Source organism: Hemicordylus capensis, chromosome 4 (assembly GCF_027244095.1).
Source record: "Hemicordylus capensis ecotype Gifberg chromosome 4, rHemCap1.1.pri, whole genome shotgun sequence".
Classification (NCBI taxonomy): domain Eukaryota; kingdom Metazoa; phylum Chordata; class Lepidosauria; order Squamata; family Cordylidae; genus Hemicordylus; species Hemicordylus capensis.
The window spans coordinates 95,392,189-95,412,679 of record NC_069660.1 but is presented as its reverse complement, the minus strand read 5'-3'; the positions used below and the strand labels follow the sequence as shown (position 1 = coordinate 95,412,679).

At 40.4% G+C, this 20,491-nt stretch overlaps 1 protein-coding gene across 1 annotated transcript; it reads right to left on the bottom strand.

Annotated features, from left to right (window-relative positions):
* Positions 1-2,206: 2,206 nt before the first annotated feature.
* On the bottom strand, positions 2,207-12,450 carry DMRTB1 (DMRT like family B with proline rich C-terminal 1). The gene is made up of 4 exons (XM_053249217.1): positions 11,914-12,450; positions 9,877-10,112; positions 8,646-8,790; positions 2,207-4,627 (listed from the first exon to the last, which is right to left on the bottom strand). The coding sequence occupies exons 1-4, from the start codon at positions 12,419-12,421 to the stop codon at positions 4,524-4,526; spliced, it is 993 nt and encodes a 330-aa protein (XP_053105192.1). The 5' UTR covers positions 12,422-12,450; the 3' UTR covers positions 2,207-4,523.
* Positions 12,451-20,491: the final 8,041 nt, after the last annotated feature.

Genomic DNA, 20,491 nt, shown 5'->3' with positions numbered 1-20,491 from the left:
AGGGAGATAGGCAGAGGGAGTTAGGCAGAGGGAGTTAGGCAGAGGGAGTGGGAAGGGAAGGGCAAGAGGGTGTGGGGTGGCAGGAGGGACTGGGGCAGGAGGCTGACAGGAAGGGGAGGGTGCGAGCGGGGTGGGAGGGGGAGGAAGAGAGGCCAGAGTGTGGGGCAGGAGGGAGGGTGGGACAGGAGAGACAAACACACACACACACAAAGGAAAAAAAGATGAAGAACACTTAAAGGGGGGTAAAAAGGCTAGCGCCCGTTATTATAACGGGCTTAAAAATACTAGTTTAAAAATAAATAATAATTGAATCTTGTTTGGATGATATTGCTTCTATATAGTCAATAACAAACATAAAATAATTAATTGTTGGAAAAAAGAATCGCTTCAGAAAACCAGTGAGGCTGCAGAATATTTAGCACTTGCACCTAAGAGCTGCTGCCCTCTAGGATACTGTTGCTAGCACTCAAGTAGTGTTTGTGACTGACCTCAGTCTCTAATCAAAATGCTTGCTTCCATCTCTGAGACCTTCATTAGTCCAGTGCCTCCTATCCCGTCCCTGTCCAAAAATGAACAATCCAAATAGAATACATTTTGATAGGAACCATATTTTCAGTTTTTAAGAATTGTATTTGCTTCAAATAAGAACCTTTTGGCAGATAATATATTGAGTATATAGAACAGCAAATTTGACTGAAGGGAAAATGGTTAATTACTTATTTTTTAAAATTATTTTTAGCCTGGCTTTCTGCCAGAAAGACCCCCAAGGCAGCTAACAATCATGACCAAACAATGTGTAAAACAGCACATAAGAGCAATTTTTAAAAATCATAAAGCAACAACAAACAAAATGAAAAATCCAACCAGTAACAGAAAAAGCAGTATGGGTAGCAGTAAATCAGCCACCCAGTCTCTGAAAGTTACAGCTCAATTTTTCATTGCTCTGGAAGGCATGATGTAGCCAGGTGAATCTCACTGGAAGGAATCCCTCATTCATTCATTCGATTTCTATATCACCCTTCCAAAAATGGCTCAGGGTGGTTTACACAGAGAAATAACGGCCATTACATTATGACAATTGCACCATGATTGTCCCACAAGCAAGGATTTATTGCTGCCTGGGCCTCAGATATTGATTTGGGTGTTTGGGTAGAAACACATGGCAAGATATGGGCCTTAAAATATCCTGGCTACAGGCCACTAGGGCTTTAAAGATCAGAATAAACATTTTGATCTAGAAACAAATTGGTAGCCAATCAAGTGGGAACCAGGTTGAAGCGTTACCTTGGTGAGCTCCAGTCACTGTTCCGTCAAAGATATTACAGTCCAGTTTGGATGTTACTAGTGGCTGGATGTCTGTAGCCATTTGTGTTTCCTCCAGGAAAGGGTGCAGCTGCTTAACCTGCCTAAACTGGAAATAGGCACCTGCCATCTGCACAGTCAAGATAACCCCAAGCTGCAGACCTGTTTTTTCCCCAGCAGCTGTGCAACACTATCCCAGACGTCTTCATACCTAGTCTCAGATCAGTAGAGCCCCCAACTAGTAGTACTTCTGTTTTATCTGGATTAAATCTTAGTGTGTTCATCCTCATCCAGCACAAGAGTGGAAAGGACGTATTATGAACTATCTATTTTTATTATCATAGAACAATTTAAAAAATGTTTGTACTTCAGTCCCTGCCTAAATGAATGCTCCTATGCAGAGAGACATTTCCTCAATCTTTACTGTAGTTTCTTAGTCTGCTCACACCCTCATGGCCTCTAGGTAAATTCTGTTAATTTAGGTTTCATAAAGAAAGAGACTGGCGAAGATGTAGCTTGAGAGGAAGGAGAATGGTGGTTATGTGCAGATTAAGAGAGGAGTTTGCCTCAAGTTGTTTTTCTCTGAAGGCTACCAAAGCACAGACATAATTAGATTTAAATAGGGACATTCTGTTAATGCTACTATTAAATGTGTTAATATTACTTTAGGTGTCTGCAGATGAGGAGTAGGGAACAATTATATAAGCCATTCCCTCTGTATTTATGGGATGCTGTATTTCCAACTCATTATTTTGAGGAATGAATGGAGAATTCAACAACTGCAGTGGTAATTATTTTCACCTGTTAGTATCCCTGATGACTACTTCCTTCCTGCCCCCTCCCCCAATTAACCCTCCATCTGATATCTGTCCATTGAAACAAAACAAAAAGTAAAGTTCCAAAATTTAACAATACTGTAAACATTTTATTAAGTTGAGGTCCATCTTATACAAAGAAAGCAAATCCAACACTAGTAACAGATTTTTTTTTTAACAACAGATAACTAATTAAAATGGAATACTGTTTTATCTTTATGCAGAGTTTGCACCTGGATTATTACAATGGTTACACCTTTCCCCCCACTTGTACCAGTAATAACTGTGGCCAACATTGTGACTTACAAAGCACACGTACAACAAAGGAAACATGTGCATTTGCTGTGCTATAGAGTAAAGCAGTGTGGGCATTCACATGCAGGGTGGGCAATTTCCACCAATCCCCTCCTTCCTTCTGAAGCACTGTGTGACACACACACACACCCTAAAATATGTCTGTCAGGACTGCACAACCCTCAGTGATGTATTTTTGGGAGTCATTGAGAATTTCAGAAGGAAGGGGAGATTGACGAAAACTGTCCCCCATGAGAGTTTTATACCATGCTGCTTTATTCAGGAATGCAGCAAATGCATACATGCTTCCTTTTTGCACGTGTGCTTTTGAAGTCATGTTAGCCTCTGACTTTTTTTAGAGATGCCATTTTTAGAGCCACAAACCATTAGTGCATGTTGACCTTGCTCCCCATGTTTTGCCTCCCCAGAAAGAGAGGTATACCTGGAGGCCTAGTGTACAGATATGGCAATCTGCCATTATATTTTCAAGGACACCACTTAAAACAGGTAGATCTAGAAACAATACTGAATCGGTATAACAGGTGCAAGCGATTCATGTCATTCTCATTCACAAATGTCCCCAGCCGGATTGAGCTGGATATCCAGAAGGAATGCTGGACAGGGCTCTTCTACCATTAACAGCTGCATAGAAGAACGGATCTCAACAGGTACAGCTTCTTTCACTAATGCATGTCAAAGTGTACTTTACAAAGTTTCCTCTATTGCAAAATATTAAATTTACAGGATACTTATCACTCTGTACATCTGGCCACCATAGCTACCCATTTATATCACATCACACAATCATACCTGTCCACAGGTTCATTACAGGTTACAACAGTTAAGGCTCCAAATTCCACCAGTGTATGCTTACACACACACAGTTTCCTTTATGACGTTCCAATGCAAGTAACGTGCGTGGAACCTGGGGGGCGGGCGGGCAGAGAAGCCACTTGAAAGATTATTTGTAACAGGAATATTGCTAGTGAGAAAAGAGTTATGCACACCTTTCTCACTCACTGTTCTGCTCAGAAAGGGCCCCATCTGAAGCTGCTTTTCTTTTCTTTTTTAAAGCAAACAAACCATCAAGGCTATGTTTCATGCATTTGCAGACAAGATGTCATTTGGTCCAGAGTAATACTGTTCCAGTTTTCCTTTCTTTCTTTAGGAAATGTGTCCACAAATAACACACTCAAACACTGAACAAAAAGGGCCAGACTTAATAATGGAAGTGGGAAATTTGTTTACCCTGCTATTCCAAATGGATCTCTACTTTAAACCCTACATAAACTATACAAAGGGTTGCCACCTTAGTTTTTAATGCAAAGAGGTTCTGTGTGATTGGCAGCTATGCCAATGACAGGCAAATATTAACAGCTATAGATTGTCCTCTGTTTAGGAGAAATATTTTCCTGCTGATTCCTGCCTGTTATGCAGCTGATATGTGTAGTAGCCTCGAAATCCCAGTGCCATAATCCATTAAACAGTAGCTGATCTCCTGCTGCACTGCTCCTTGCCTGATATTTGAAATAAATAAATCGTCATAATATCTGATGGCTAGAGTTGTCAACTTGCCAAAATAAGAAGTGGCCTGGCCTCTTCCTCTGGTTTTAAAAGCAGCTTGGTAAAGAAAAATCAGCAGGTGAAGATTTCCTAAGGTAGAGAAGCATTATCGCCTACTAATATCTACATACATTTGCTTTTAAAACCACAGCTTTGGAGATTATATTCGGATAGTTCCACACAGGATTTTGTGGGGAATCAGAAGTACTAATTCATCACATTGACTTCCAATAGGCTAGCCCTGTGTTGAGCCTGTACCAGTCCACTGCCCATCTGTGTGATGGAAGAACATTATTACTGAATCAGTGCAGGCTACAGTTCTTCCTAAAGTTCTGGTTTGGCACTTAAACACAAAATTCTGAGTGGGGAAAATTCCTGTGGAATTTCTTTTGTGTAGGAAACACCAAAAGTTATGAGTGGAATGACCTGAATATTGTAAATCTGTACGACTGATTAGGATTAGTATCAGTCTAGGCCCCCGCTGCCCCAATAACACTTCCAACAAGTCACTACTTGTAAACAACATTTCAACATGTCTTGTAAAAGCATTTAATGCTTTGAATATGAGGAACAATCTCCACTGGCGTCTTCCTGAGAAGATAGTTGGCTATGTTCACACATCACTCCAGAATCCTGGCTATCTGCAGTGGCAGCTGAAACATAGAAGAAGAAGAATTCGGTAATTTCAGCTTGTTTGCCTGAATTCATTCCTGCTTAACTTGCTCTTTATACGTTTTTGTGCTTCCTTTACAGAATATAATGATGACCCATTAAAAAGGATTGTCCCCTAATTTTATCATAGTTCCTCTTATCAAGTTTGAAATGCAGAGCTTAAAAAGAGCAACTACCCAATTATTATTGCAAAAAACAACTATTATTTCAACTTATTATTGTGCAAACATTTGTTTGAGATTAATTATCTGAACAGTTTTGCCCTCTTGTGGCTATAGCAGGATGTATTTGAACAGAGGACTTCAGTTTGCAGAATTACAAACATCAGTTCCCGTATTCCTTCTATGGGGCATATACACTGGAGCTAAAGGTCCAGAAGGACAGGCACCAAGTAATCAATTTAATATAATATAAACAATATTGTCTCAGTTCCCTGAATACAGTGTGTTCTGCTGTAAAATTGGGACTTTTTGGTGTAAAACACATATCAATAGGAAGTGGCTGCTTCTGCTGGAATTAATACACAATTAGTTGCATGCCAGAAAAGTCATATTAGGATGATATGTTGTCAAAATTATATACCATAGAAGACATTCAGACTAACATTGAACTTAGCTGTGCAAAGTCATGGGGATGTTAAAAGTTCTAAAGGTAAAGTTAAGTGTGCCATCGAGTCAGTGTTGACTCCTGGCGACCACATAGCCATGTGATTTTCTTGGGTAGAATACAGGAGGGGTTTGCCATTGCCATCTCCCACGCATTAGGAGATGATGCCTTTCAGCATCTTCCTATAGCGCTGCTGACCGATATAGGTGTCTCCCACAGTCTGGGAAACATACCAGCAGGGATTCGAACCGACAATCTCATGCTTGCTAGGCAAGTCATGCTGCCTGCAAAACATATGAGGAAGGGGTTTCACAGCAGGAGGCACACCACCTTGTTGCACAAGCAGCACAAACATGTTTATACTACTGCAACAAGTTTCAAGGAGCTTAAAAGGTGAACTTCTGACTTAACATTATCTGACTAGTGCAATATGTTTGCACAAGTGCAGCATTAGTCTTGATTACTGCCACTATATGTAGAAATGTTTGCTTTATATTTTATCTATTTAATTTCTCTATTTCACACATTTGTATACCACCAAAAATGCAAGTCTCTGGGTGGTTTACAACAATATAATTAGATTTATAGTTTAAAAATTGTTTAATACTGGGTTTTAAATGTTTTAAATGTGTTTTAATGTTTTAAATGATTTTAATTGTTAATTGATTTGATGTTTTAAATTATTTTCATTGTAAACCGCCCAGAGACGCAAGTTTTGGGTGGTATAGAAATATTTTAAATAAATAAATAATAAAAATAAATAAATATGCACCTCTCTCTCTCTATATATATATATATTGTGTGTGTGTGTGTGTGTGTGTGTGTGTGTGTGTGTGTGTGTGTGTACACACACACACGAGTCTCTGGGCAATTTACAACAATATATGCATATATGCATTTTCAGAGATAACTGCTTGTGGTTAATGCAGAGACTGAAAGTAGCAAAAGCCTTCTAAACCCACATCTACAAATAGGCAATTATCTGTGCTAAGACATTAGAAGAGATAGCATCTTGTCTAGAGAGAGGCAGTGATACACATATGTACTTCCAATGCAGCATCAAAGCAATAACAAGAGTTAGACTTGTGAATTTAAAATTCAAAACCTGATTTCGGGGTTTTTAATCACTGTAATTGTTTAATTGTTGTTTTAAAATGTTTTTAAATTGTTAATTGTTGTTTTTTAATATGTTTTAGCTCTTTACTGTTTTAGTAGTTTGTTTTAATTGTAAACCGCCCTGAGCCATTTTGGAAGTGCAGTATACAAATCAAATAATAATAATTATTATTATTAACAATAATAATAATTTGTAATAAAAGCATTATATCTGATATACACAAGGGGTTCCCCATGAAGCTCAAATTAAGATTGGAAAGTGGATGTAGCTGTAGTTCAGTGGTAGAGCACCTGCTCTGCATGTGGTCTCAGGTTCAATTTCTGACATCTCCAAGTAGATTTGGGAAAAGAACCTGTCTGAAACCATGGGACTTTCCCAGATGGTGGGCTTAACCATGGGATTAAGTGTAAAGTAGAGCAAATTGTGAGGTAATATATTACTAGCATATAAATGCAATAAAGATAATTCGAAGAAATCTGAGGGCCATTCACATAGTGCTGCTTTAATAGGGTACTGTCAGTTAGTTCCAAATTTGTTCTGTGCACTTTTCATGCCATTTACGCCATGCACCATTCAAGTTCGTGTAGGGTATACCACTCCCTGAGTGTACCACTCTCAGTGGTACTTTACACTAAACATAAGAACATAAGTAGGCTTTTCTTAAAGCCTCACTTTTTCCTATTTTTTTTTAAACATTTGCTTGATGATCTTGCAGAACATCATTCTATACACCTGCATGGTCCCCTGTCCCCTGCTAACTGAGCAAAGAGGCACCTTTTAAAAGTGGTGATTGTCTATCTGACATGTCTTTTTTAGATTGTGAGCCCTTTGGGGACTAGAAGCCATTTTATTTATGTATTGATATCTATGTAAACCACATTGGGAACTTTTGTTAAAAAGTGGTATATAAATATTTGTTGTCTTCATATAAGTAGACTTTTCTTAAAGCCTTGCTTTTTTCTATATATATATATATATATATATATATTTAACATTTGCTTGGTGATCTTGCAGAACATTATTCTATGCATGTTGCATAGAATGATGATCCACAAGATCACCAAGCAAGTGTTAAAAAATAATAATGAAAAAAACAAGGCTTTAGGAAAAGGCGCTCTATCAGCATGGCCCCTCCATACATCCCAGAAGAAACATCAGAGTATATCGTATATATCAAAGTATCCCAAAAAGCTTCTGTAAAAAGTTGAACATTTTTATTTATTAATTGATTAAGTGCTGTCAAGTCGGTGTTGACTCTTAGCGACCACATAGATAGATTCTTTCCAGGATGATCTGTCTTCAACTTGGCTTTTAAAATTTTAACTGGTCAATCCAATGTTTGAAATGCTGGAACATATTTCTCTATCGCAGTCATGAGCCAGTCAAAGTTAAACAATTCTAAAAGTAATATATTGAAATAGAAAAGAATTGGGCATGTGCTACTTTGCCCATTGAAATAAACTGAACCCACACCCTATAGGCTTGCAGCACCTTTGAGGTTGTGGCAACAAAACTATGAGGTTTTTACAAGCAGGCAGGAGCTTTGCTGTGGTCAGACTTCCTTCCAACAATCTCTTAGAAATATAGCAGATCTTCCTTTTGGGTGTGATTCCCTCCCACCCAACACACACTTTTTTTGCTTGAATCTATAGAATTTGAAATTAGCGCAGGCAAGACAGGCAGACAGAAATTAAACATTTCAGAAGGCTATGATTGTTTACAACATAACTATGGACAGTTATAATTACATAGGAATTAAAAAATGTGGTGGTAAATAATCATGGTATCAATTAAAAAAAACAATTTTAACCAAGATATGAAGCATTAAAAAATGGATAAGGTAACAAGAAGCAAGTCAGAGATATCTGAGATGCTTTAAGTATGGTCTAAGTATACAGAATGCCGGAAACAACAATGACTCAAATGATGTGGTCTTGACTAAATTCAAATAGATTTCAAGAAGACAGTGAGCTCTTGGGGTTCTTTGGGCATATAAAAAGGGGAAACACACATAGAGCCTAAAACGTATATACCCAACTTCCATAATCTATCGCTCTCAGAATCAAGTGTGTAGATTTTGCTGAGTTCTACATCTGTTTAGGTCTACATTTGTAAGTCCTGTGAAAATATGACATTCAAGACATGAGCCTCAGTCAGAGCTAGGAACAAGGCAGATGTGCTATTCAGGACAAAATGGGTTGCACATGTGTTCCAAATAGCAGCATAGGACTTGTGTAGCTAAGCATTCCGGAATGATTCCACTTTCTCTTACTTACCGGATGTTTCCTTGACAGTTTCAGACACAACATTAAATGAGAGAGGCGGCGGAATGTAGTGGATCCCTGGCAGAAAGCCCCGAGGTATAAAAGGCGGTAGCGGAGTGTAATAACCTGGCCGGAAATCCCCTCCTACATCCTGCATCTGCGCAAAGACAAAGTGCATTCAGTTTGGGTGTGAACCGGGCCATGTTGATTCCGTTTCCAGAAAGGATGTGCTTTCTTATCATGGCATATTAAACAATTTACTTAGGCTTTTAAGAATAAATAATAGATTGTATTATTGCACTACAGGAGAAATCAGGAAGCCTCTTACATTTCAAAGCCCATATTAAAGGCACTGCATTAATCTGGCAGGTTCAATTTCTGACAATGATACTATAGTTCCACTAGTGCAGACACACTTTCTCGAAGGCACTTTCTGACAGATCCATTGGATTTCAGTTGCAGGGGAAATTATTGATGGATGGATGGCTGCACAGACTCTTGTACAAAACAGCTGGTGCAGGGACGTAGCTATGGGAGAGGGGGCCCGTGCAGGGGCGTAGCTATAATTGAGTGAAAAGGTTAAAAGAACACAGGCCCCCAGCTCTGAGGCTCCTCCAGCTCCCTCCCTTCCTATTTTTTTCATTATCTCCCTCATTCTGGGGGGCTGCCAGAGAGAGGGATGAACATCGGCCTCTCTCCTAGCTACACCTCTGGGCCCGTGTTTACCCCTCTCTCCAGCGGCCCCTTGGAGTGAGGGAGATAATGAAGAAGACAGGGAGGGGTGGACCTGGGAGGCCCTCAGGAGCCCGGGATCGTTGAACCCATCCGCTCAATTATAGCTCCACCCTTGAGCTGGGGATTTAAAATGGGGATGTGCATCTGAATAAACAGCCAAGCGTGCTGAAATCAAAATACAGCATCACGCTTTGTTTGCAAGTTGGGATGTGCATTCCAGTTAATGTCCAAGTTAATGTCCAACTATCCAGTTAATGTCCAAGTTTCCATAAGCAGAATATCTGAAGTATACCTGAAGCTGGGAAAGTGCTAAATGCCATGGAAATAAAGGATTTTTACACATTCCTAAAATGTAGCCCTGTTCTTTGTTTTGCCTGCTCACTATCCAAGGCTATCATTGAAGTAATTGGCTGCCAGGTTAACGTTTCACACATGTATTTCAAGCCATGCACTCCTACCATCAAAGGAGACTTGCATTGTACTGCTGTATGGAGAAAAGATTACTTACTGGCAAAGGAGCAACATTTCCTGGTCCATGACTGCTAGGAAAGTGTTTGAAACTTGTCTGCAGGGGTAATACTGAGGCGGGCGATGGACCTCTGTAGCTTGGTTGGTTGATAGTGAATCCCACAGAGAATGGGTGGTAAGGGTACATCCCAGAGTACCCTGGATACACTTTGGAAGGATCTCTCTCCACAAATTCTGGGCACACTGCAGCACATGGCTGAGGCAAAGTTGGATGGTCTGCAGAGAAATAAATCAGAATGGTTAGACTGAATTCATAGTGTTAGATGTTCTGTGGCGCAATTTCTTAGCATTTGGGAGCTAATTAGTGTCAGCAACTATATGCAAAATTACCATATATTTTAATAACTTCACAATGCTATGTGTCCACTGCTTGATTATTCATTAAGGTGCCTTTTAGATGTGCTCCCAGCTGCAGGAGAACTCAGTAAGCAGATCCATGCAGCTGAGAGAATGCTTAAATGATCCAGCTATGAGGGGAGGATCCAATTGCATGGGCCTTTCTCATGGAAAAGGGACTACTACCTCAGGAGAACATGCACTCACTCCATTAGAAAAACTTTCTCTCATGAACTCTGTCCACATGTTTGTGTAATTTATGGGTGTCCCAGTCATGTGAAACAGCTCACAGATAAGTTAAGTGGCTCCTAGTAGCTGGGGGAACGTCTAAAGGACACCTCTTTTAATCACAGATTAGCAAAACCTAGAGACTGACATGCAATACTAGCTATGGTTCTGGATTTGGAGTACCTGTGGATGGGAGAGCTAACCATATATGGTGAAAACAAGCACATAGGTTTACACAGCACTTAATTCCATTACACATCTCTTCTAGGTAGTAAGTAAAGTACCAAGGAGTAGAAGCTAATGCTCAAACAACTTAAATGTGCACATTAAAGTTACTTGAGCATTAGCTTCTACTCCTTGCAGTGTAGATCAATTACAAATATAAACTGCAGGTTATTTTGTTGAGATTTAGTATAGCATCAAAGATTTAGTATAGCATCATTTGTTGGATTTAGTATAGCATCAAAGCAGTAGAGGGCAAACCACAATTTAGCCAGCACAAAGAACAGATAAGAGTCTTTATGTAGTTGGAAAGCAAGATGAAGACATAACCAGAAATATCTTTAAGACTGAAACAGAATTTTTTGGGGGTGGTGGTGTTGAGTGTTGAAATGTTTCCATTTTGCTTGTTATGCTGGGAGATATAGAAAAAAATTAGTTTTGTTGATGAATTTTAAAACAATAATGCCAACTTTAGTATTTTAAAATGTTTATTGTTATTTAAAACTTAAACCCAACAGAATCCATAATTGGAATCTTGAAAAACAACAACAATCTAACTAGAACTTCAAATTTCAGTTTCTGCAAGGAGATACAAATTAAGGGTTCTTATTTTAAATGTATACTCTCCATTGCAGCTTTGGATTTTTTGTTCAAATCTCAAAATCTTTAATCATCATTTCCACTGCAAATATACTCAACAGATTCCATCCATATCTCAGGCTAAAGTTTTCTCTCTCTCTTTTATACTTCATATACACCCTTTTTCTAAGAAATCTAGCAGTAAGTCCCCAGAGCACTGTGAAGTTCCTTTGCTGAAGGGAAGATCTGTAAAATAGACCACAGCAGCTGAGTGCTGTGCAGAGCCTTCTGCAAATTCTAGTAACTCTACTCAACAATAATTGGATGCATATACAGTACCTGGTTTTGCAACAATGAAACATGAAAAGGCAGCCTTTAAGGGTGGATTTCTGCAGCTACAAAGTCCTCTACTAGGATATGGAAACTGCAAACAAATCCACACCACTTTTTCAGGAAAAAGGCAATCCAAACAACACCACAACTAAAACTGCATAAATAGGGTGCAGACCTTATTGAGGTCCTAGACAGCAAAACAGATAGCCACATATCTGCAAATGAAACAATGGCCAGTAACATATAACCATTACTATCTGAAGCATAACCACCACCACAATTATAATTATTATTTTCCCGCCTTTCCTGGTCCTTATACCTAAGTCTATGAAGGTTGGAGAACTAGGTTTGGGTGGTGTCCGGTTGGTCCCTGTTCTGCCACAGGTGCTGACTGTTGAGGTAGCCTTCACTCCTTCATGTGCGACCGACCCATTATTGCAGGGTTCTGAGCTGTTCAGTCTTAGGCCCTTTCTGCTGCTGGCTGTGGCTGCCCCTTGTCCATCATCGGGGCTGCAATGAGTAGGTGGCAACATTTCCCTGGGTGGGGAATCTGATCCCTGCCTCTTCAAGGCCTTCTGAGCAGCCATGATCTTCTGGCGTTCAGTGATGAGAGCACATTTCTCACATGGGCACTGCTTCCAGCGGCAGTGGCCAGCATGACCCTTCACTGGCACGACGAAGCCATGGTTCCGGCAGCGTGAGCATTTGGGGGCCCGAAGGGACTGTGCCATGTCTTGGGCCTCCATAGCAGGCAGCTGTCTGCTGCCCCACACTGATGCTAAAGTGGCAAACCAGGGTAGAAATCTGCTCTCATGGGCTGCAAACATTGGCTACAAGATAGCAAGTAAGCCTGGGACCCAGCAAAGAGAAGGGAGGAGTTCTGCTTCAAGGAGAAAGGAAAGGCCTCTGGGCTTTGCTAACACACATACCTAACCCCGCCTCAGTTTGGAGAGAAACCATTGAATAGAGCTCTCCAGAGGTACTTCTGTGGAGTGTTGTTCAGTTGCCTTCTTGCTTTGGGGCTCTTGAATAATTGCAAAATTACTGCATTTTAAAACATGTGTCTTCTGGAAAACCTTCTTTTAAAATGAAACCTCAGAGTTTCAAAGGGTCACAGTGTTCCAGGACATTGAAAAACTTGCTGGTTTTGTTTCTGTGCCAGAGAGGTTGCCGCTTTGGTTTTAGGACTATAAGGGATTGTGTACTGAAGACAAGGAGCTGAGCTGTTGTACTTCTGCCAGGAAGGGCAGCTTACGGTGTTTGTAATTCAGTGGGATACCTGGGAATGGGATGAGCATTCATTGGACACCGTTTGAGGAGAAGTTCTACATTTTACTGGGAATACTGTAGTAATCAAGTAGTTATGTCTGATATGCTGGGCCTACCTGATGCTGCTAAAGCTAGTTGCCATTTGGCTTGTTTGAAACTGGCGTCTTCCACTTTGTGCTCTGATCTTTAGCAGCGGACAACTGCAAATGTTCCAACCAGCATTAGATATATCAACCTTTTCTTCTTCCATTAGATTTGGCACCCATAATTGAAGTTCAAGGGACATAATGTAGACCTTTGTTTATTTCTCAGTACAAATTAGCTGTTAAACATTGTGTAATTTCTCTTTTCTCCCTCATATTTGGGAGGTGATGTACATTATTTTCAAGCTGCTATAAATTATCCTCTTGCTTTCAGAAAGGATGATACACAATGTAAACTTAACAAAGTGAAATATGCCAGTCAGGCAAATAGTTTTCCACTAATTTAAATGGTCAAATGAACTGGTAATTAAAGGAATTTCAGTGCTACTCAGTTAGAATCTTTGATGCTTCTGTTTGATTGTAGTTATTTGAATTAGAATTTCCCATATATTAGTGATGAATCTATCAAATTTTTACACCACACCAAACTTTCATCTCTGGGCAGTTAACAATAGCATAAAACAATTTAAAAATATACAAAAACTTAAAACAATTTAACAATTTAAAAATCAACCACAGATTAAAACCTAAAAAATTAAAAAGCTGAAAAAGCTTGGGTGAAGAGGTGGGTTTTCAAATGATTTTTAAACATTGTCAGAGATGGGGAGGACCGAATTTCAGTAGGGAGCACATTCCACAGTCTCGGGGCAGCAACCGAGAAGGCCCTTCCCTGTGTGGCCACCATCCGGGCTGGCAGCAACTGGAGATGGACCTCTCCAGACGACCTCAATGGGGGGTGGGGATCATAATGAAGAAGACCTTCTCTTAAATACCCAGAGCCTAAGCCATTTAGGGCTCTATAGGTTATAACCAGCACTTCGTATTTTGCCCAGAAAACTATTGGCAGCCAGTGTAGCTCAATCAGCAAAGGAGTGATGTGGTCTCTCCGAGATGACCCAGAGACCAACCTGGCTGCCTCATTCTGTACCAACTGGAGTTTCCAGACTATGTACAAAGTCAGCCCCACATAGAGCACATTGCAGAAGTCAAGTCTGGAGGTTACCAGCAGATGTACCACTGTTTTGAGGTTGTTCATCTCAAGAAACGGACGCAGCTGCTGTATCAGCCGAAGCTGATAGAAAGCCCCTCTGGCCACCGCCTCAACCTGAGATACCAGGGACAGTTGTGGGTCCAAAAGTGCGCCAGACTGCGAAGACTCCCATCTTGTTTTCATGAACTTACAAAAAAAGAAAAGAAAAAAAGGCAGCCACTAACGTTTGAACAATTCTGTATATTGTTTACCATGTCTCAGGCTGTGTTATTTCAACCAGTGTTTCCATTTCTACCAGACTCAAGATCTTATTCAGGCATTATTTCTTCTTTGAAGATTGTGGCTATGCCATTGACTGGCAACCAATATATTTACCAAGATTAATAAATTCCTAAGGAGGGCTGTAAATCCTATGCACATTTACCTAGGAATAAATCCTATTGAAGTGAGGGGGACTTCTGGGTAAACGTGCAAAGCTTTAGACTGTTAGCTGTATTAGAGTTTTTGCTCCTTTCTGAAAACAAGGTTCAAATAGCTGCGTAAGATAGTGAGGCTGTGTCCTCACAATCACAAGAATCCTGGTTTAAAAGTTAATCAGGATCAGAGAGTCCTGCAGAGATAACTCTGAGAATGCAGAATTTCTGGACAATCCTGGACAGTTTTCTCCAGTTAATTAGCATTTAACCAGAATAGATAACTAGGGTCAGAGCCTGGTTATCTATTCTGGTTAAATGTGGATTAACCACAGTTTAGATTAACTGATTCAGGATTTCTCAGAAATTCTGGATTCTCACAGTCAGCTCTTTAAGGTTTAGCAATCCTGGGTAATTCTTTAACCAGGATCTGTGTTAATGTATGAACACAGACTTCATATAGCATTTTCCTGTACTTTATCTGTTATTTCTACTTTGCTTTAAAGCAACTATCTGTTTTGCTTTTATCTAGTAGAATTTTCCCCCTCCTTCCTAATGCCAAATAGGTTGTGCTCTGACAAATGCTCACATTTGTCTAACTTCTTTCTTTTGAGGGGATAAAGCATTTTTTAAAATTCCCCCAGACAAAGTTTTTTTATTGACTGAAAAGAAACATGGTTTAAAAATAAAAATGTAATCACACAGCCAATTCAATACTGCTCATAAAATGTTCCATGGCCATTCATACAGTACCATTGTGTTTGCAAAAACAAAGGCAGATCATTTGTGGTAGCAGATGTGCAGCCCAACACTATGCATATTTAGTCGAAAGTAAGTCCCACTGAAATCAATTACACTTGTTCCCATGTGAAAATGCCTAACTCTGTGGGACAATGGAGATCTTCTCTCATGTCTCTACATTTTAGCAAATAGCATCCGGGGTACATATGTGGACTGGGAATGGCAGTTTAAGCCCTTCAAGCATCTTTCCCCCAAAGAAACTCACACACCCATCTCGAAGTTGCTATTAGCCATGTTAAGGAACATTTACATATACAGGCTATATGAGAAATGGTATTGGGAGAAAACAACTGTGTGTCTTTTCCACCCAGTGATTGATGACCAAGTGACCACTTGATGATGCAGCCATCGAGTCATAAAGATGCAAATGTAAAATCCCTTTTTAAAATCCATCTTTCCCATTAAGGCCTTGGCACAGAGCTATTGTTCCTATTCTCTGCTATAAACAACACTCACATGTTCTTTCCTTGTTTATCACTGCCTTCCATTTCCTTCCCCTTCTTCCACTGTATCCCTTGGGTAGAAACCTAGATAAGTGCCTCACTGCAGGGGCTTGCTCAGAGGTGGCTCATTGCCTGTTGCTGCTTGAATGATCTGCAATGCACTACCTCACTCCCAGTCACCTCTGCCTCATCCTTGCCCCATCACATGCTGGCCCTGCCCCCAGCCTCCTGACTCACGACTCCAACTCCTGGGCCAGAAGCCCAGAACTGATTGCCACTCTTCTTCCCCTCTCTGGCCTTTTCAACCGTGTGCAGCACTCTGCACTCTGGCCAGCAGCACTGCTTGCTGTAGCAGCGGTGGGCATCCAGCATTGCTATTCAGTGTGTACAGAAGTGAGGGGAAGATGTAAAATCTGAAAATACTGGCATAAGGCAGAGAGCCAGGTGTGTGAGCCATTGTGTTGCCATTATTGGGAAAGCCCTGGATGTGCTTATGCTCCGTTTCTGGATTCTGGCCAATTATGTTCACACTGCCTGCATTTGTTCTCCATCTCCTGTTAAATCTCTGAGACCAACTAACATGTTCACTTACCTCTTTTAATCAAAATTTGCATCCAGTTCCTTTCTGACTCCGTATCTTTAACAACACTAAATGTTATTCTCTGCTTTGTAACAGATATAGAGGCCTATTTCACACAATAATTAAAACCTAGGTTTGATGTTTAATGTTGAGGTTACCAACATTAGCATGGGTTACCAACATTAACATTACCAACATTAGCATGATTGCATGAACCCATGCCAAGGTGGTTTATTTATAGCCCGAAATGAATCTGAGATTCTTGCTTTGGCATGGGTTCACACAATCACTCTAATGTCAGTAACCCACATTAAACCTATATTCTGATGATTGTGTGAACCAGGCCAGTCATGAGGGAAATAAAGCATAAGTTCAAACGCTTTAAAATTTTAAACAGAAAATGAATATATCAGTTGTCCACACAAGATGTAAGGATTCTAAGAAATGATCTCACTCTTCCATTTCCTCATAATGCTGTTGTTTTGAAAGCAAACAAGCTGATGCCTCTCAAAATGCCCAAGGAGAACAGTGCCTTGGAGGGGGGTCTGCTTTTTAAGGCAGACAGTTAGTTCTGCTGAAAAATAGCAAAAAAACTAGTGAAGGCAATGCCCAGAGGAGACAGTGCCGTGTAGGTCAAGTTCCACAACAGCAGAATCCTCTAGCAGAAGCTGACCTTTCAGCAATAGTTGGATACAATAGCTCCAGAGCACTTTCTGACATACTTGCTTACTTGTTTGTTTGTTTGTTTGTTTGTGTATCGGAGTTAAATAGAGTCTGAGTCCTGGCCTAGATATACTCCTTGAAGCGGCAGTCATAGTCAAGGTACATTTTATAGAATAGGTTTTGCTCCCCAAAAAAGTCCTGGGATCTTATATTATATTCAGCAGTCCAAAACCTTCAGATTAAGATGAGAGTTAAGATGCTTTACATTTTCACTCGTGCTCTAAAAGAATGGAAACTACAACTCTTAACTTCCATGCCATATAAGTTGTAAAGACTTGGTATATGTTGATGGCTTTAGAAATGAGGCTCCATGCACCCACACTTTGCTTTGATCAGAGATGCATCAGGCAGAAATTCACCAGGGGCATCTCTAGGAAGTGATCAGGGAAGCTGCGCCTGTTAAATGTCTGCTTTGATGTATCCCTCCCCAGCCCAATGTCCAACTGAAAGACCAAGGCAAAGGGTGGGTGCATGGAACCTCATGCCCATAAATTTCCCATAAACTTCATAGTTCTCCTGCTTGATTTAATTTCCTTCAGGATGGTGTTATCTGCAAAATAGTGTAAAAGTTCTACACAAGTGTTGTAGCCATTCTCTCTCTCTCTCTCTCTCTCTCTCTCTCTCTCACACACACACACACACACACACACACACACAAACTGAGGCCATTCACACACAAACACATGAACTACAGTCATCCACATACACACACATGCATACATTGCAGCCATTTACACACACACACACTCTCTCTCTCTCTCTCTCTCTCTCTCTCTCTCTCTCTCTCTCTCACACACACACATACACACCGCAGCCATTCACACACACACACACACACACACACACTGAAGCCAGGTGGAAGGCTCGAGGTGAGGCGAGGCAGGAAGCGGGAGGTGAGGTGGGAGGCTGGAGGCAAGGCAAGAAAGGTATGGCAGGGCAGGAGGCGCAAGGTGAGGCTAGAGGCAAGGCTGGATGCGATATGAGGTGGGAGACGCAAGGCAAGGTGGGAGGCTGGAGGTGAGGTAAGGCAGGAGGCTTGAGGTGAAGTGAGGCGAGGTTGGGGGCGAGCCAAGAGTAGACTGGAATCTGGAGGCAAGGATTTATTATGGTTTGCTTTAGAAATACTTGCAAAAAGTGTGTGTGTGTCAGAGAGAGAGAGAGAGATTCCAGGGACAAACTGCAGAATTTACATCCCAGAAGACAGGGGTTCTCAAGCTTGGGTCCCTCAGCTGTGGCTCCCATCATGCCCTGCTGTGATGGATGAAGGGTGATGGGCATTGGAGTCCAGCCACAGCTGGGGACCCACAGGAAAATAATATAATTTTAGAGTCATAAAGTACTAATCTGTTTGTATAAATCTGAGCATGGCCATACCTCGGTCTTCAGAGCAATGGGAAAAGAACCTATATCCAATTATCCTTCTCAACCATTAAGCTAACCAGGTGACCTTGTGCCAATCCCATGCTCAGATTAATAAACAATCAAATTGATTAATTAAGCTAGGAAACTTTATAAGTGGGTGGTAAATAAGGAAAATATCGAGCACGTTTATAAATTCAAATACCTTGGTGTACATTTCCAATATAATCTTAACTGGAAATCTCAAAGATTGTATTCTATCTCTATTGCTCATAAAACCCTCAACGCTCTTCTGCGATTCTACTATTCCAAAGGAGGCCAGTATATACTTATGGCTCTCCAAGTTTTTCGAGCAAAGATTGTAGCTCAATTACTTTATGGCATCCCACTTTGGATTCAGGGAGTAACATCAGAGATGGAAACGGTTCAATCATTATTTCTTAGGGCTATCTTTGGGGTACCCAGATGTGTACCTTATTCAGCATTATGTTTGGAATCTGGATCCCTTAGGTTTTTGTTTTTTAAAGCATGGGAACTTACTTTCACCAGATGGATTAAACTTTGCTTGGATATTCAGGAGCCCTCCTATTTTTGGTTTCTATGGAGAGACTCCTTTCCTAGCCCTTGGCGGTCACACGTCAACAACAAAATATTGCATATGGGTCTATCTCCTTCTGAAATTTTACTCATGGAAAATGAGAAGGCGAAGGTTACACTTATACAATGCCTTCATGACACTGAGCACCAGAATCTTGTTTCTAGGGGAAATAGGACCTGCTCTCCTCTATTTTTTGGTATCATGCCCCCTTCGGGGAATAGAGGTGCTAAATATTTAGCTTTCCTACACTTTTTAAAGTTTAGGATAGCTTTCACTAGGGCTCGTATGAATGTGCTGCCTTCAGCCCTTTTGGAAAAAAGATTTAATAAGGGATCGTCAGATTTTGGCCTATGCCCTTGTGGTGCAGGCCTCCCTGAAACAGTTTCTCATGTGCTGTTATATTGCTCCCTGTATTCTGATACTAGGAAAGAACTCATATTCCCTCTGTTAGAGCAATTCCCAGGAAGAGCTGACTCCTTTTATTTGAATATTTGTCTTGAGGATCAAGATAATGAGGTTACGAAGGTGGTGGCGACATTCTTTTATGTCGCTATTAGACTGAGATTCTGTTTAAGATCTAATTCTTAGGAGCTATTGTTTTGTCCTGATAATTATGTATTATATTACTGCTGGCATATTTTGCTTTTAATCTTGTTTTAATCTTTGTATGTTCTCTGTATGGCCTATGGCTGTAATAAATTGATTGATTGATTAATTTAAAAAAGTATACTTCTATACCTTAAAACAAACTCTCTTTTCTAAAACATTAATTCTGGTGCTAAGCTGGTAATTGCTGGTAACAGAGCCAGTGTGTTGTAGTCGTTAGAGTACTGGACTAGGACCAGGGAGATCCGAGTTCAAATCCCCATTCAGCCATGATGCTTGCTGGGTAACTCTGAGCCAGTCGCTTCTCTCTCAGCCTAACATACTTAGGTTAGCCCAACCCTACAGGGTTGTTGTGAGGAGAAACTTAAGTGTGTAGTACACTGATCTGGGCTTTTTGGAGGAAGAGCGGGATATAAAATGTAAATAATAATAATAATAATAGCAAAAGTCAAAAAATCAACAACAAACAGCAAGTGCCGCCTTTGTAAAGAAGCAGATGAAACTGTGGACCACCTAATCAGCGATTGTAAAAAGATCACACAGACTGACTACAAACAAAGGCATGACAAGGTAGCAGGGATGATACACTGGAACATCTGCAAAAATACAAGCTACCTGTAGCCAGACATGGGTGGGACCATAAAATTTAAAAGGTTGTAGAAAATGAAGATGCAAAAATATTATGGGACTTCCAACTACAAACAAACATCTGCCACACAATACACCAGATATAACTGTAGTGGAGAAGAAAGAAAAACAAGTTAAAATAATTGACTTAGCAATCCAGGGGATAGCAAAATAGAAGAAAAAGAAATAGAAAAATAACAAAATACAAGGATCTACAAATTAAAATTGAAAGGATGTGGCCGAAGAAGACCAAAATAATCCCAGTGGTAATTGGCACCCTAGGT

Bases quoted from the DNA above. Each gene is read 5' to 3' on its own strand.
- DMRTB1 (XM_053249217.1), bottom strand. From the start codon at position 12,421: ATGTTTGCAGCCCATGAGAGCAGATTTCTACCCTGGTTTGCCACTTTA. The intron at 10,113-11,913 runs GTATAAGGACCA...ATTTCTCTGCAG, and splicing joins TCCAACCTTCATAGACTTAG to ACCATCCAACTTTGCCTCAG. The intron at 8,791-9,876 runs GTAAGTAATCTT...GTCTTTGCGCAG, and splicing joins GAAATGTTGCTCCTTTGCCA to ATGCAGGATGTAGGAGGGGA.